At 54.1% G+C, this 17477-nt stretch overlaps 3 protein-coding genes across 3 annotated transcripts; 2 read left to right on the top strand and 1 right to left on the bottom strand.

The window, feature by feature from the left end:
• Positions 1-247: 247 nt before the first annotated feature.
• Positions 248-2656, top strand: LOC106821031 (zinc finger protein 658B-like; the record flags this gene model as incomplete). Its single annotated transcript, XM_014825667.1, has 2 exons — positions 248-313; positions 1102-2656. A coding segment is annotated over exon 2 (1542 nt), but the record flags the coding sequence as incomplete, so codon positions are not given.
• An 80-nt stretch (positions 2657-2736) lies between these two features.
• LOC106821030 (protein glass-like) lies at positions 2737-3316 on the top strand (the record flags this gene model as incomplete). Its single annotated transcript, XM_014825666.1, has 1 exon — positions 2737-3316. A coding segment is annotated over exon 1 (525 nt), but the record flags the coding sequence as incomplete, so codon positions are not given.
• A 7809-nt stretch (positions 3317-11125) lies between these two features.
• On the bottom strand, positions 11126-17378 carry LOC106821029 (zinc finger protein 420-like). Its single transcript, XM_014825665.1, has 5 exons — positions 17227-17378; positions 14806-15015; positions 13221-14431; positions 12480-13188; positions 11126-12115 (listed from the first exon to the last, which is right to left on the bottom strand). Exons 1-5 carry the CDS (start codon positions 17317-17319, stop codon positions 11204-11206), a joined length of 3135 nt encoding a protein of 1044 aa, XP_014681151.1. The 5' UTR covers positions 17320-17378; the 3' UTR covers positions 11126-11203.
• Between the last annotated feature and the right edge of the window lie 99 nt (positions 17379-17477).

The following is a 17477-nucleotide window of genomic DNA, read 5'->3' as shown; positions in this document are numbered from 1 at the left end:
ATCTGCAAGGACTCCGGCTGCCGTTCTCACGCTAGAGAAGGAAGTTTCGCACCTTCAGTTGTCCATAAAATTCTGGAGAAGGACACAGGATTGCACCATCGCATGCAACAAGGGATTGAGGACACTTGGGCAATGCATTCCTCCAGTTGCATAAATACCGAACAGTTTCGACAGAAAGGCAGACACAGTTCCACGGTGCTAAACAGTTCTCGACGCTGCTAGCTACCAATACTGCGCACTCGCTCTTGCTGCTCGCTGCCACAGTTGCCGCCGGACTCCGCCGACTGACCGAGGACCTGCCTGCTGCTCTTAGGTCGTAAGATATCAACCATTTGTAACGCGTATTTGATTATTGGCCTGCGTAGCCACCTATGTATTGTATGTAATTGTCACTATGATATTCATTATTAAAGAATAGAGTAACCGTAGTAATTATGTGGTTATAGCATTATACTGTCTGTGGTTTAAGTGCAATAGCACACGTATCTGTTGTACACACTATACGATCACACGTGCCTGTTATACGTAACACACGAGCTTCTCTATAAAGAGAGACAGAGGGAGCGAGAGAAGGGAGTGAGAGAGAGTGAGAGAGAGAGAGAGAGAGAGAGAGAGAGAGAGAGAGAGAGAGAGAGAGAGAGAGAGAGAGAGGGGGAGAGAATGGGATGAGAAAGGGAGAGGGAGTAAGAGAGAAAGAGAGAAAGAGAGAGAGAGAGAAAGAGAGAGCGAGAGAGAGGCAGAAGTAGAGAGAAGTAGAGAGCGTATAATCAGTTGTTTACGTGAGATGATGTCAATGAAACTGTTTACTGAGATGCTTGCGTCGTTGTTGTTGTTTGGCGTATTATTTCAAATATATTAATGCCTCTGCGCACGCGCGCGCACACACGCACGCACACACACGCACGTACACACACGCATGCATGCACACATTTCTCCTTTAGTTTTTCGTAGTCCATGTTTTCTCTGTGTGCATGTTAACGTTTCGTCCGTGCATATGTGCGAGCATGCGTCCGTGCGCCTGTCTGTGCGTGTGTGTGCTCTTGCGCTGCGAACAACCATTGTCTGCGTGACGTCACCTCTCTAACTATCCTTTCATTGCAGATACCGCCGCCAGATGCCGCTGCACGTCCGCCTGAAGAGTCCCGCTCCAAACACGACCAAGTGTCGGTACTGCGACCTCGTCCCAGCGACGCGCGCCGAATACAACCGCCACCTGGCGACGGCGCACGACGTGCCGGCGCACGAGTGTCGCGACTGCCGACGTCGCTTCCGGTCGCAGTTCGCGCTCAGTAAGCACGCGTGCGACAGCGAGCCACCGCCGACGTCGTCGTCGGAGGAAAACAAGTGCTACCTGTGCGCGCAGGTGTTTGCTAGCGCCGCCGCCGTGCGCACGCATGTGTGCTCGCCGGAGCCGCGCCGCGGAACAGCGTCAGCGTCAGTACTAGTGGTGCTAACGCAGCAGTGCAACTTCTGCGAGGAGAGGTTTGCGTCGAAGTGGGCGTTGGCGACGCACAAGTGCCCGTACGACGACAGCCTCGAGTTGAATCGCTGCTACATCTGTCGCGATACGTTCGCGTCGGCCGCCGCCGTCGCCGCGCACGCGTGCGTCGGCCCCCGAAACAAGAGAGCATCGGCGGCGGCTGGCGCGTTGCCAGAGAAGCACGCGCGACGTCGCCCATCTGCCGCCGAGGGTCGCGCCGACGTCGCAGAGGGCGCCACCGCCGCGGTGACGTCGCCGACGGATTCCCAGGCGACGGAGGAAGCGAGCGACGACGACGATGACGATGACGATGATGACGATGCGGTTGCTATGGGCGACGACGACGAACGCGACGCCGAGGGTCGGTCGTTGCCTCTCGTCATCACGGGAATGCGTCAGGTGACGGAGGACAGCCTGTGGCAGTGCGGCCGCTGCGGTCTCATCATGACACCCGAGGGGCAGAAGCACCACGCGTGCAGCGACAGCGTCGGCATGGACGCCGACGCAAACTACCGCTGCCCGAAGTGCGCCGCCGCCTACACACGCCGTGACAACCGCAACCGGCACGTGTGGCGCAACCACCTGCAGGCCGCCTACTACTCGTGCGACGTCTGCTTCCGCTGCTGCGACTCGAAACCGGAACTAGAAGCACACATCGCCGACGCGCACGGCATCGGTGTGTCGCCGCTGCTCCCGCCGCCGCCACCGGCGGCTAGCGCCACGGGCGTCGCTTCCGGATCCGGCGCAACCCGGACGCAGATCGAGTGCGCCGTCTGCTACGCGACGTGTTCGTCGCAGCACGGGCTGGACGTGCACATGCGCAGACACAGTGGGGAGAAGCCGCACCGCTGCGCCATCTGCAGTTCCACCTTTACTTCCGGTCACAACCTGACGGTGCACATGCGCCTGCACACGGGCGAGCGACCGTTTACGTGCGAGCTGTGCGGGTTGACGTTCACGCATCGCCAGAGCCTCAAGCGGCACTACAATCGCCACAAGATGTCGTCGCAGTCGCACAACTGGCAGTGCGCGCTCTGTAAGCTGGAGTTTGTGAGTCCAGAGGCGCTAGCCACTCACACGCGCGAGAACCATGCCGATAGCTTCCTCAACAACAACAGCAACGCCAGCAACATCATCGTCAACAACAACAACAACAACAACAATGACGATAACAACAACGTTTACGACAATAACAACACGACGACGACCAACAACAACCACGACGACAACAACAACAGCAACGCCAGCGTCAACAACAACACCGCCACCGCCACCCACAGCAGCAACAACAACAACAACAACAACAACAACATGGATGCAGGTTTCCCCGTAGAGGAGGATGACGGAGGCGGCGGGGGCGTGACGAACACCCCGGGCACCGTCTACACCTGCAGCGTCTGTGGGATCAAGGTAACCACGCAGTCGGCGCTCAAGGTGCACATGCGCGTGCACAAGTTCAGTCGTCCGTTCGCATGCACCATCTGCGGATGCGCATTCGCCTGGAAGGGCTTCCTCGACCGACACATGGAGGTGCATCTCAACAGCAAAGTGACGAATACCAACGATCGGCAGATTCCGTCTGCCGACTGTCGGGAGGGGTTGCCGCATCGTTGCCGCGTCTGCCAGCGTCAGTTCCCGACCGTAGAGAAGATGATTCATCACATGACCGACCACGACGTCAACGACATCTACGACTCCTACATGCAGATGGATATCTTCCGCGAAGGAGGAGGCGGAGAAGAAGTGGGAAGAGGAGTGGGAAGAGGAGCGGGCGTTGCTACGGCGACCGGCGTCGGTAGAGCGGCCGGGGAGGACGCTACCGGGGAGGAGCGGGAGGGAGACGGGGAGGATGCGGAGGAGGCGGAGGATCGCGGCGGCGGCGGGGAATACCTCCCACATCGCAGCAGCAGCAGCAACCGCCTGCTGCAGTGCATGGAGTGCGGGGAGTACCTATCATCGAAACGTCGCCTCGTCGGCCACGCTAAGATGCACGAGGGGGCGCAGCTGTTCCCCTGCCGCGTCTGCGGAGCTAGCTACTCCCGCCTCGGCTATCTCACCAAACACATGATTGCGCACAGCAAGAAGGAGGGGCTCGTCTGCAAGGTGTGTGGCGACAGGTTCTCTGCCATCCCGCTGCTCAAATCGCACATGGACGCGCACCGCAGCGGCTGGAGCCTCGAGGGGGCGCTGCGAGCGATCCGCTCGCGACCCGGGAAATCGGGTGTCTCGGCGCCGCTCTCCCTCCAGGACGCGTCGCCAGGGGGAGCCGCCGCCGCGGGAGAGGAGGAGAGCGGGTGGAAGACGCCGCCGGGGGTGGAGGCGATCGCGTGTAAGGTGTGCGGGGAGGCATTCGGTGAGCAGGCGGCGCTGTACGCGCACGTCGGCGCGCGCCACCCGCGCGCCCCCTACCGCTTCAAGTGCGATCGCTGCCTCGTCGGCTTTCCGTCGCACGGCGACGCCGAGGCGCACGTCGCCGCCGCGCACGCCGACGACCGCACGGGGGCGCCACCGGCAGCCGGCGGCATCTCGCTCAAGTGGCAGGACGTCGCGGGAGGCGGCGGCTCTGGATCTCCGTCGCCGCAGCCACCGCCGTCGATGACGCGGCCAGAGTTTCGCTGCCGTGGCTGCGGCGAGGTGTTCTACTCGTACGCGCACGCGCTAGAACACAACCACGACGACACGCCCAACAAGGCCCCCACTACCACCCAAGCCACAGCCACCACCACCACCTCCCCTGCCACCTACACAGCCACCACCGCCTCTGCTGCTGCCGCCGCCACCACCCCTGCCACCGCCGCCGCCGCCGATGACGTCACGGTGTCGGCCGACGGCGCGACGTCGCCTACGGACGCGGCGAAGCTGTCGCCGACGGCAAGCGCGGTTGCAGGCTCGCCCGCGGCAGCTGCAGACGAGCTGCCGACAGCCGACGCAAACACGCATGCAAGCGTAGAGGTAGGAGCTGCTGCAGCGTCGGCGACGGCGGCAGCGGGACCGTCGACGGCCGTTACTCAGAAGGCGCGGAAGAGGATGCCGACGCCTCGTCCGACGCCTCGTCCGACGCCCGCGCCACCTGCCGTAGCGAAACCCGCGCCGCCCGCCGTAGCGAAACCCGAGCCGCCCGCCGTGCGTCCGACCACCGAGCAGGAGGATAAACCCGCCGCCACAGATGGCGCCACCGGCACAGATAAGGCGCCACCGAGCAGCGCCACCGAGAACGAATCGGTGACGTCGTCGACGGGTGCCGTGACGTCATTCGGAGGAGGAGGAGGCGGCGGGAGGAAGACGCGCGGAGCAGGGAAGGGGAGGAGCAATGCACTCGCACTTCTCAAGCCGACCTTCAGCTGCAATGCGTGCGCGTTGAACTTTGACTCGTACGACGAGGCCGTGGATCACGTGCAGGAGATTCACAGCAACGATGAGACTGAGTGAAGGGGAGAGATGGGAGGTGGAAGAAGGGAGAGGGGAGGAGTAGGGGAAGGAAAGGGAGAGAGGGTAGCGGGGAGAGGGGAGGAGAAGGGAGAGCGAGAGAGGAGGGAAAGGGGAGAGGGAGGGGAGAGGGGTAGGGAGGAAAAGGGGAAAAGGAAAGAGTGGAATGAGAAGAGGGAAGAGAGCGGGGAAGTTTGGTAGGGATAGAGAGAAGATAAATGTGTGTATTAAAAGAAGAGGGGAGATGAGAGTTATAAAGGGAGGTAGGGAAGGAGGTGGGGAGAGAGGCTAAACATGACAGACAAAGAAGAAGAAAGCGAAAAGCGAATTAGAGCTAAAAAGGAGAAGGCTAGAAAGAGAGGAGAGAGATAACGCGAGCGAATAAGATAGCAAAGTATCCCATCCGCCAAAAAAAGAATAATATCGGCTTGCGTTATTTATGTCTATTTGTTTCGATGTACGTTCGATTTTATTTGCTCATGACATGGCGGCGCGTAAAACAATATGGCGGGTCGGGTTAACTGTTCGTTATTGTTTGCATCGAATTATTTTGTTTGCCGATTTTATTCGTTGAGCGGTTAATATGACGGCCCTGAATGTTCGATTCATTCCTACAAATAGCCGAAGTTTGGCGGACTTACTTTAATGCTTTACGTTAGCTTACAGTAAAGTAGGGGAAAGTTACTTGAAGCTTGTTTTATCATCGCAGTAAAGCTGGATATGTATTCTTACTGTAGCAATGGCGCGGTTAAGTGCTGGCGATACATAGATTTGGAGGATGTAGAAAGACCACGACGCCTGGGACCAGGTGATATTTCATATTTTGGAAACGGATTTGTCGTACAGAATTAAATGTAATGTATATTTTTTTCCATGTGGGAAGTGTTTCGTATGTGATACGTATGATTTGTTTCTAGGAGTGTGTAGTTCCATGCCGAGCGTAAGTGAAACCCATCGTCTTCAAAACCTTGTGATTTGCATTGAGAACATAATATTTTTATCATTGCCCTGCAGTGCTTGTGATATTATTAGTTTTTGTTTCGAATGCCAGGTGGCGCTACCGAGCAATGTATTCGGTACTTCCATTCGATAATTGCCACAGTATAGAGGCAAGTTAAGAAGTATAAGGCATAATATAGAAATAAGTTAGAGACAGCATATAAGGCAAAAGTTTTTCTTGGAAATAATTGTATTTTCGTTAGTCTATATAAGTTGCATCTATTTTCATATATGTTGTACTATATGGTCGTTGCCCATTGATGTAATACCTGCTAAAATGATGCGAATGCTCATGAACCTATTCTTCCTGTTTATATATTTATACGACAGAACGACGTTTCTTTTTCTATAACTATTTCGCAGATGTGTGTGCCAGAATATATTTTGTGACCAAGAAAATTAATTAATAAAATTTCAATATAGCTACATATAGTCATCTTGTTTATCTGATTACGATTTTGATTATTGATTACGTCATCGATTACATTGGTGGCTGTTGACGTCATTGACCGTGTGATGCGTTGACTGGCGGTTTGGTCGTCCGGTCGGGGTGATGTCATACAATAATACAACAATACAACGCCCCAGGACCCAACTACAGGGATCAGCAATTACCCGCAACTAAATGCCTAATTGCTGCGCAGTTTCTTCATTAGCTCCATATCGCCTCCACTGTCGTCTGCCAGATGTGCCATTACAGTTGCTGCGGTTTCCGCGCACTAAAGTGTTATAGTTCCAGCGAGCTAAAGTATTATGGCGCTGCTGCTGATTTCATTGTGTGATGGCCGCGCGGAATGCGGGGATGAAAGGTGTTATGACACGGAGCAGGCTACGTATATATAAGGAGAGATAGGTCAGTCGAAGCAGCTGGCAGTANGGACGGAGCGGAACGGGCGCAGAGAGCCCGAGAGAGAGAGACCCGAAGAGAAGACGCACGAGAGACGAAGCAGAGAGAGAGAGAGAGCAGAGCAGAGACAAAGAGAGCAAAAGCGGACGAAGCGAGAGAGAGAGAGAGAAGTAAGCGCCCCAGCGCCGCGAGACGAGGGAAGAGGAGAGAGAGAGAGAGAGAGAGAGAACGAGAGAGAGAGAGAGAGCAGAGAGAGAGAGGAGAGAGAGAGAGGCAAGCGGACGAACGAGAGACGAAGCGAGGAGAGGAGGAGACCCAGCTAGAGCGAGCGAGAGAGGAAGACAGGAAAAACAGACAAGACAGCAGGGGACACAAGAGACAGACCGCCAGAGACAGACAGACGACCTCATAGCCACACGGACCACAGAAGTAACAAGAGAGATAGAGGAAGCGATTTGGAGCAAGGAAAAGAGCGACGACGAGAGAGGACGAGACAGACCAGAAGAGGAGCAACGCGGACGCAGCGGAGGCGAGAGAGAGAGAGAGAGCGCGCGAGAAAGAGAGAAAGAGAGCGGGAGAAAGAGAGAGAGAGAGAGGGAAAGTGGGAGACAGATAGATAGATAGATAAGTGAGAGAGAGAGAGAGAGAGAGAGAGAGAGAGAGAGAGAGAGAGAGAGAGAGAGAGAGAGAGAGAGAGAGAGAGAGAGAGAGAGAGAGAGAGTGAGAGAAAGAGAGAAAGAGCAAGCGGACGAGCGAGAGAGAGAGAGAGCGAGAGAGAAAGCGGACGAGCGAGAGAGAGGGGGGGAGAGAGAGACGAGCGAGAGAGAGAGAGAAGAGACGAGAGAGAGAGAGAGGAGAGGAGAGACGAGAAGAGAGAGAGAAATGCGGAAGAGAGAGAGAGACGAGAGAGAGAGAGAGAGAGAGAGAGAGAGAGAAAGAGGAGAGGGAGGGAGAGAGAGATCCATACTACTACTATATAGAGAAAGAGCAAGCAGAGAGAGCAAGCGGAGGAGCGAGAGAGAGGGGGAGGGAGAGAGAGAGAGACGGAGAGGGAGAGAGAGAGAGAGGAGAGAGACGAGAGAGAGAGAGAGAGAGAGAGAGAGAAAGAGAGAGCAAAGCGGAACGAGCGGAGAGCAACGAGTAACGCAGAGAGAGAGCAGAGACGAGAGAGGAGCGACGAGAGAGAGAGAGGCGAAGGAGAGAGAAAGAGGAAGAGGCAGGGAGAGAGCAGATATAATACAGTATACCCCGAGACGACCGAGAGACAGAGAGAAGCAAGCCGGAGAGAGGGCGAGCAGAAGAGAGAGGCGAGAGATGAGTAAAGAAAGAGATAGAGAGAGAGAGAGAGAGAGAAGCAGAGAGCGAGAGAGAAGAGAGAGAGAGAGAAAGAGAGAGAGAGAGAGAGAGAGAGAGAGAGAGAGAGAGAGAGAGAGAGAGAGAGAGAGAGAGAGAGAGAGAGAGAGAGAGAGCAAGCGGACGAGCGAGAGAGCGAGCGAGAGGGAGAGACAGAAAAAAAGACAAACAGAGGGACAGAGAGACAGACGCAGAGAGACAGAGACCTATAGGCACGGACACAGAAGAAACAAGAGAGATAGAGAGAAGGATTGAGTAAGAAAGAGAGCGAGAGAGAGAGAGAGAGAGAGAGAGAGAGAGAGAGAGAGAGAGAGAGAGAGAAGGATTGAGAGAGAGAGAGAGAGAGAGAGAGAGAGAGAGAGAGACAGAGAGAGCAAGCGGACGAGCGAGATAGAGAGAGAGAGAGAGAGAGCGCGCGCGAGAGAGAGAGAGAAGGAGGAGAGAGAGAGAGAGGAGAGAGGAAGTAGAGAGCAGAATAGATAGAATAGATAAGTAGAGAGAGAGAGAGAGGACGATGAGAGAGGAGAGCAGAGAGAGAGAAGAGAGAGTGAGAGAGCGAGTGTGTTACTGTGCGCCTGAGAAATTCGTACTTGGCGCGATACCTAGAACAGCAACAGCGTTGCCTACCGCGCAGGTATGATATCTTGACATACCTCATCTAATATTTGATTCTATTAAGAGCGTAATTAAGATATGCATTCTATATAGCTTTCCTACAGTTGTTTAATCTTGTCTGCTTTTAACGCCCCCCCCCCACAAAAACATTCATAAATACCCAAGTCAGTGTGCGGAGCAATACTTCCTTAACCGCTGCGTCTCAAATCACACTAGGTAAGCAATATTGCCGTATATGAGTGCAGTGTACACACTGCCTTCTTTGTCTGTGGTTCTTAGACATATATTACACAAGCGGCGCATGATCGCGTGATGGCATGTTGTAGTGGTGTTCAAGCAGCCTCCTCTCTGTGTTGTTCAAACAATCGCCTATATTTTAGTGAAAAGGTGACCCCCGATTGGATTGGACTTTCTGTTTCATTTGACTTTGTTTCCAATGTGTATTGTCACACGACGGTATAACGCGTAGGCACTCACACACGGACAGACAGCACGCTCACACATACATCGCAGCCGAACAGACAGCACGCACACATACACGGCGAACCAGACAGACACGCACACAATACAGCGGCATCGGACAAGACAGCCAACTCACGCGACTACACCACACGGACAGACAGGCACGCACGCACGCACACATGCACGCATTCACGGCACGCCACATACTCACTCACGGACAGCACGCACGACGCCAACCACATACACCACGCCGCAGCACCGACAGCGGAGAGAGAACCAGAGAGATAGAGAAGAAACGACATATATTTTATATTCCTCTCGGTTTTTATCTATTGCTGTAGCCCTATACTTCTGCTCTGGGCACGGGCACAAAATCATGAACCAGTCAATTATTAGAGGCAATTGACGGTGGACTTAGATGGATCCGGCGACCGTTGAAGCTTACGTCCTCTGATTACGATTCGCATCGTAGAAATACAACTACATTCGTACTACTCGCACACGTAGCTCTGTCAAATACTAGTCAAGCAGCGCATTAACCCCCCCCTCCCGGCGTTAAAATGCCTCCCTTGATACTATCAAGGACTACATCAAACTAGACACTATAATATACATCTGATACTACTACTACTACTCAGCGGACGCAACCGATGATAGAGAGTTCACAATGCCGATGCCATGAATATGTGTTCCATCATCAATGTCTCGCATGTCCCCTTGTCTGCCTGGTTCCTTGCAACTGCAGTCAATGTAGTTCAAGTATGCTCGGCCGTCTTCCTCGCGTCCTGGTCTGCCAGCACCAAGATAAGCCGAATTATCATCTAGGTTATACCATAGCGTATGTATTAGCTCTTGCTACTGACTATCTCGGTGGACGCGTGGTATCTTGATCGATTGATGCTCGTAATGTACACGGCCATAACTGAACACTCTGTGGTGGCAAGGTTCTAAAGCTGTTGTACTTGCATAGATTTTTGCTTATAAAAAACTAAATATACGCCTGAATATAGTCTCACCTGACAGCCGGAATACACTGATACACCAACACTTAAATAATATAAATATGTTATGCAGTTATAGCAATAGAAAAGTGATATGAAACAGCCCCGCATCGGAACGGCAATGCATTTTATCGTGTCGCGATAATGCCTAATGGCAGAATTGTAAACTTTGTATTTGTGTTCGGTGATGTAATGAAAACAAGTGCATGATTTTGGAGATGCCTGCTAACTTTGTCTATGGCAGATAATGCGCGTTCCCTAAGCGCCCACTAGCTCGAATCATACTTCCCAGCTAGTTTCAAGATGACAACAAACGAATTGTTTACCGAACATTGTTCAAAACTGGCATTTTTTTGCTGGTGGAATACCGAAGGCTCTAAAGACCAGTCTTTAAGTTGCTTACTCCGTAGACAATTGCATGTTACTCAAGCAATAACGTAGTGAGCTCCAAGAAACGGTACTCGCTAGGCTTAGGAATTACCGTTTTCAATACCGTCGGCTGCAGCTAACACGTAGTGCCCTTATTATTCCAAGTATCGGCCACAGAACACCACACATGTGATTATACACAAACTGAATCCAGTAACGTCACCTTCTTGTAACCATCAGGCGTACGATGCGCTTGAGGTACCTTACGGGGGTTACAGCAACGTTTTGAGACAATGCAACCCAAAATTTATGCAATTTGCCACCATGTTTGCTATCATCTCCGACCTGTGGACACAAAATCCCGGATATGGGATCGAACAAGGAAATTTAAACGATCTGCGGTCGTCATGTAAACCACCCCTACATCCGCCAGAACATGTCATCTAAGGTTTTTTACAAAATGGCCCACACATTTCTGACATTCGTTTCAGCTTGCTTTGGTGTGTAATTGCCTGAGAGCCAGTCGTACTATTTCTGTAGTGATTTTCTAGCGAGTCTGCTATTCCGTTCCACATACTCTAGATTGACTTTACACACTATGTACCCTGACTGGAGTCATTACGAAATAACGCATTAGTGATTGGACAGAAACTACGTGTGAATGCGCATGTGGATCTTCAGGTAGGACGAGTAGCTGAACAAGGCGAAGCACTCCTCGCAGCGATATGGCTTTTCGCCCGTGTGCTTGTACATGTGCGTCTTCAGGTGGTAAGTCTGCGTGAACGCCGCCGCGCACTCGCTGCACTTGTACGGCTTCTCTCCCGTGTGCGTGCGCATGTGCTTCACGAGCGTGTAGCTGCGCGGGAAGGACAGCCCGCACACCTCGCACGCAAACGGCTTCTCCCCTGTATGGATCAGTCGGTGTCGCTTCAGGTCACCCTTCTGGGAGAACGACGCCAAGCAGTCGCCGCACGCGTACGGTTTCTCGCCCGAGTGCGTACGCCAGTGTGTCTGCAGGCTGTACTTCTGCGCGAAGGCGGCGTTGCAGGCGTCGCACTTGTAGGGACGCGCGAGCGGCGTTGGGCTGTGCGTGCGCATGTGCTGCCGCATGTTGTACTTGCGGGCGAACGCGGCGTCGCACACGCGGCTCAAGTGTGGACAATCGCGCGTGTGCGTGCGCAGGTGCTCCTTGAGGTTGCCGCGTCGCAGGAAGGTCACCGAGCAGGTCGGGCAGCGGTGCGCGCGCAAGCCCGTGTAGGGTTTCTCGCTGCGGTGCTTCGTGTCCATGTGACCCTTCAGTTGGCGCTTGAGCTCGAAAGCCGCCGAGCACGCGACGCACTTGTAGCGTGGCTCCGTCGTCCCGCCTCCGTCCGTCGCCGGCGCTGCCACCGCGCACGCTCGCTTGTTTCGCCGCGTCAGCCTCCCCGCTGCGTCGTTGGTCGCAGGAGCTTTGACGCCCGGAGCGACGGACCCCTCGGTATTGTTCGTCGAGTCTCCGTTGAAGAGCTGGTTGGTGGTAGCGCGTGTCATCTGCCGCGTGGTGGCGCCGGTGTCGGGCAGCATCTAGCAGCGACAAGTTACGGTTTAGTACTGTTACACTGGGTTTACACTGCCAACTTTATGTTGGCGAATTGGACCAATTTTGCAATTCGGCAACTCCGAGTTGGCGAAAATATAACATGTTCTAATCTCCCAATTAGTTGCTATCGACCAGTTGCTCGCGCAACTTTCGCGTTTACACTGCCGATTGTCGGTTGTATAGTTGTGAAGTTGGTCCAGTTCGCTTCAATGGTCGATAGTTTTCTAATTTAACCCTAACTTACCCCTGACAGCTAAAATATCAAACACAATCATTTATTTCTTACATATGGTTTATAAATACATACAGACTACGTTTTTAATTCACTCGTAACATACACAAACTTACAGAACTCTCAGAATCAGCTGCTGCCGGTGCTGGTACAGATTCTGCTGCTGCTGCTGCTGCTGTACGGGCCGATCGCTTCACATGTACTGCTTGTCCGTCGCTGCCGCCGCGGCTCCGTGAACGCGCAGGTGCTGCGCCAGGTGGTCTCGCTCGACGTACGCCGCTGCGCACAGGTGACACTTGTATGGCTTCTCGGCGACGGGATGCTGCGCGGCGAGGTAGTCCAGCGCGGGAAATGCGGCCGGGAACGCAGGCGGGGTAGCGGTAGCGGTCCTCGGCGTGCGTGCGGAGGTGCTGAGCGAGGTGGTCTCGCTCGGTGAACGCCGCGGGACACGCGCCGAACTTGTGAGCGTACGGCTTGTCCCCGCGCGCCGGCGCCGGGAGAGGGGGAGCCGGTGTTGGGGCTGTCGACGGGGGCGGAGGAGGGGGCGCCGGCGGGCGAGTCTTGTGCGAGCGCGCGTGCGCGGCGAGCTGCTCTCGCGAGGAGAAGCATGCGGGGGAGGCGGCGCAGCGGTAGGTCAGCTCCGTGGCGTGCACCACCGCCTGCTTGCTGAGTTCGCCCTTGCGCGAGAAAGCAGCCGCGCAGCGATCGCACTTATACGGCTTTTCGCCGAGGTGCGTGTGCATGTGCTTGCGCAGCGTGCTGGGGTCGGCGTACGCCGCCTTTCCCCGCGTGCCGGCGCCGGGAGAGGGGGAGCCGGTGGTGGTGCTGCCAGCGGGGGCAGAGGAAGGGGTGCCGGCGGGCGAGTCTTGTGCGCGCGCGCATGCGCGGCGAGCTGCTCTCGCGAGGAGAAGCATGCGAGGCAGGCGGCGCAGCGGTAGGTCAGCTCCGCGGCGTGCACCATCACGTGCTTGCTGAGGTCGCCCTTGCGCGAGAAAGCAGCCGCGCAATGATCGCACTTGTACGGCTTTTCGCCGAGGTGCGTGTGCATGTGCCTGCGCAGCGTGCTGGGGTCGGCGTACGCTGCCGCGCACACCTCGCACACGCACGGCTTCTCCCCCGTGTGAATGCGCATGTGGATCTTCAGGTGGGACGAGTAGCTGAACGAGGCGAAGCACTCCTTGCAGCGATAGGGCTTTTCGCCCGTGTGCTGGTACATGTGCGTCTTCAGGTGGCAGGTCTGCGTGAACGACGCCGCGCACTCGCTGCACTTGTACGGCTTCTCTCCCGTGTGCGTGCGCATGTGCTGCACGAGCGTGTAGCTGCGCGGGAACGACAGCCCGCACACCTCGCACGCGAACGGCTTCTCCCCCGTATGGATCAGTCGGTGTCGCTTCAGGTCACCCTTCTGGGAGAACGACGCCAAGCAGTCGCCGCACACGTACGGTTTCTCGCCCGAGTGCGTACTCCAGTGTGTCTGCAGGCGGTACTTCTGCGCGAAGGCGGCGTCGCAGGCGTCGCACTTGTAGGGGCGCGCGAGCGGCGTTGGGCTGTGCGTGCGCATGTGCTGCCGCATGTTGGACTTGCGGGCGAACGCGGCGTCGCACACGTGGCACACGTGCGGACGGTCGCGTGTGTGCGTGCGCAGGTGCTCCTTGAGGTTGCCGCGTCGCAGGAACGTCGCCGAGCAGGTCGGGCAGCGGTGCGTGCGCGAGCCCGTGTGCGTAGCGAGGTGCGCCCGCATCGTCTTCTGCTTCGGGAACGACATGTCGCCCACGCGGCAGTGGTAGGGTTTCTCTCCGCGATGCTTCGCGTCCATGTGACCCTTCAGTTGGCGCTTGAGCTCGAACGCCGCCGGGCACGCGACGCACTTGTAGCGCGGCTCCGTCGTCCCGCCTCTGTCCGTCCCCGGCGCTGCCGCCGCGCATGCTCGCTTGTTTCGCCGCGTCGGCCTCCCCTCTACGTCGTCGCTCGCAGGAGCTTCGACGCCCGGAGCGACGGACGCCTCGTTATTGTTCGTCGAGTCTCCGTTCAAGAGCTGGGTGGTGGTAGCGCCGGTGTCGGGCAGCATCTAGCGGCGGCAAGTTAGGGTTTAGTACTGTTACACTGGGTTTACACTGCCAACTTTATGTTGGCGAATTGGACCAATTTCGCAATTCGGCAACTCCAAGTTGGCGAAAATATAACATGTTCTAATCTCCTAACTAGTTGCTATCGACCAGTTGCTCGCGCAACTTTCGCGTTTACACTGCCGATTGTCGGTTGTATAGTTGTGAAGTTGGTCCAGTTCGCTTCAATGGTCGATAATTTCCTAATTTAACCCCAACTTACGCCTGACAGCTAAAATATCAAACACAATCATTTATTTCTTACATATGAGCTACGATGGTTTATAAATACATACAGACTACGTTTTTAATTCACTCGTAACATACACAAACTTACAGAACTCTCAGAATCAGCTGCTGCCGGTGCTGGTACTGATCCTGCTGCTGATTCTGCGGCGGCTGCTGCTGCTGTACGGACCGCTGTAGGTCTTGGCTGGGTTGCGCAAGGCTTTCGCTGCTTTGCAGTGGAAGAGGTCTCTCTCTCCTTCGCTGACAACTTCCCGTGAATCATCGCCATCACTGCCGACAGCTGAGTTATTGGAGGACCCTGGACAATACACAATAACATGATGCTCTCCTAAATATGTTACCCTTGCTGTCGTTGTCTCTCTCTCCCTTCCCCTTAAATATACGTATGTGTTTAATTACGGACTATTGGCGGGGTTTCAGAAACCCCATCACTCTTTTTTTACGATTATGACATGAAGTAACCGGTGCAACGGCTTGTTTCATTCCTCCTGACAGGCCTGTAACGGAGCTAAGAGGTATATATTATTACCATGATATTACCTATGATATCAGAAGTAGATAATAGGGAATTCCCTACGGATTTCCCTATTATCTACTTATGATAATATGCACATAATTATGCGCTGTGCTCTGCCACGTTTTCACGCACATTTGGGTTCAGTCGCGAAACTTATCACAGGCACTTGGAACGTCTCAATAAAAAAAGTTCGAGTTGGAACTCTCTTATTCATGTTGTTTGTGCACACAGCACAGCGCGGTCGGGCGTTCGGTATACTTGTGTGTTGCAGATTGGTGATTATAGGCGAAATAGAGCAGAGAAACATTAAGACTTTGGTACATTTCGTGTTTATTTACCTTTTTTTTTTAGACGTTCCAAGTGCCTGTGAAACTTATATTAGCCACTAACTACGCAGGCAGCACATACAACTGCCACACAAAGGCTCGCCACGGGAGTGTTAATGGTCGAATCATTATTCGAGATGTATGCGTGTGGTGGGGGAAGCGATCAGTATGCATGTACGCAAACCGTGAGAGTTTCCATCTTACTCCTCTAGTTTCACGAACAGTGTCACTAGTAGACACACCAGTAGCAGAGCTCATAGGGTCTATGTCCCCCTGGTACTGCCGGAACGTACCCTGGGTACGGTCTGGTATACCGGAACGTACCCTGGTCACTATTTTATATGGTTAGGGTTAGGATTAGGATTAGGGTTAGGGTTAGGGTTAGAGTTAGGGTTAGGGAGTAGGCGTAGGCGACTCCCTAGACTCGTTAGTGGAGTAGGCGAGGTACAGTCCGGCATATTATATAGTACCAGGCAGGGTTCTCCCTACGTTGCGCAAACGGGGCGCGCGCGCCCCGTTTGGGAAAACTCCCCCCTGTTTGAATCGTTGCGCCCCGTTTAAATTACCTCCGCCCGATTAAATTCCACCACAATTAAAGTTTGCCAGCGCAGGAATCGATTGCCAAGAATTGCCGTTCGACCAGGACATCCGACGCGTGTATTTTTACCGTACCACGCATGCACTGCAGACAGTACACAAGTTAACCTGACAACACACAGTTAACCTGTGCCGAACCGGTAACAGTTAACCTGTCACTAACTGTACACCGACTCGGCTATCTTATATATACAAGAACCCCAAATACCGTCTATGGTGTGGTGGCGATTTTACGCATTAATTAGTGGTATGGTAAAAATACACGCCCCCGGACCCCCCTAGTTTCCCCCCTCCCCCCTTCCCCCTAGTTTCCCCCCCTCCCCCCTCCCCCCTCCCCCCCTACCCCTCCCCTCCCCCCCTGTTTGAATTTCATCCTGGGGAGAACCCTGCCAGGGTACGTTCCGGTATACCGGACCGTACCCAGGGTACGTTCTGGCAGTACCCCGGGGGACATAGACCCTCTCAACAGTAGTAGAGTTCAACACAAAGTAGTACCATACAGCACGACACGTTTCTGACGAATGTTACACATACACAACATCAATCACACCCCTACGCAGTCGTACTACTACGGTTACTTGATCCACGAACCGCCTGTTTTACGAGCGAGCGATTGACCCATTGTTCGCTGCACTGCACTGTAGGCCTACTAGTACTACGCCTGTAGGTACCGTAGCGCACCGCCTCAACATTTACAACGTATTAATTTTTCGCAGTGGCTACAGGTACGGTAGCCGTCGTTCGTTGAAGCCCCTTTTTGGCGTTAGGGTTAGGATTAGGGTTAGGATTAGGGTTAGGGTTAGGTTTAGGGTTAGGGTTAGGGTTAGGTTTAGGGTTAGGGTTAGGGTTCTAGCTCATCTAAACTCTGAAATCGTGAATTTATTTCCCAAGGCGTTACTTCGAAATCTCGCGCCACCGCCGCCATCTTTGTCTCGTTAAGTATGAAAGCGAATGGACTCCCGTACCCGTAGCCTCGAGACATTAAGATACGGCTACCGTACCCGTAGCCACTGCCTTAATTTTTTCCAAACATACATACCCGCACGAAAAAGACGAGATGATTCATTACCAACAAGACAAATCGCGCTGGATAACGTATCCAACTACTCGCTATTATGTATTCTGCAAGCAAGTGGCGACGCAGCGAAAATCGCGCCTGCATTGATAGTCAGCAGCGGACAAACGAGAGACGTTAGCAGCAGCGGCAGCAGCAGCAGCAGCAGCAGCAGCAGCAGCGGCCACAGGCACTTGAAACGTTTCTTGTCATTAGAATTCTTGTGATAGGATTAGATTTTATTTTATGTAGCATTATTTTTATTT

Source organism: Priapulus caudatus, unplaced genomic scaffold (genome assembly GCF_000485595.1).
Source record: "Priapulus caudatus unplaced genomic scaffold, Priapulus_caudatus-5.0.1 Scaffold56, whole genome shotgun sequence".
Lineage (NCBI taxonomy): Eukaryota > Metazoa > Priapulida > Priapulimorpha > Priapulimorphida > Priapulidae > Priapulus > Priapulus caudatus.
Note: the sequence above shows the minus strand (reverse complement) of the source record. Positions and strands in the feature narration are given on the sequence as shown.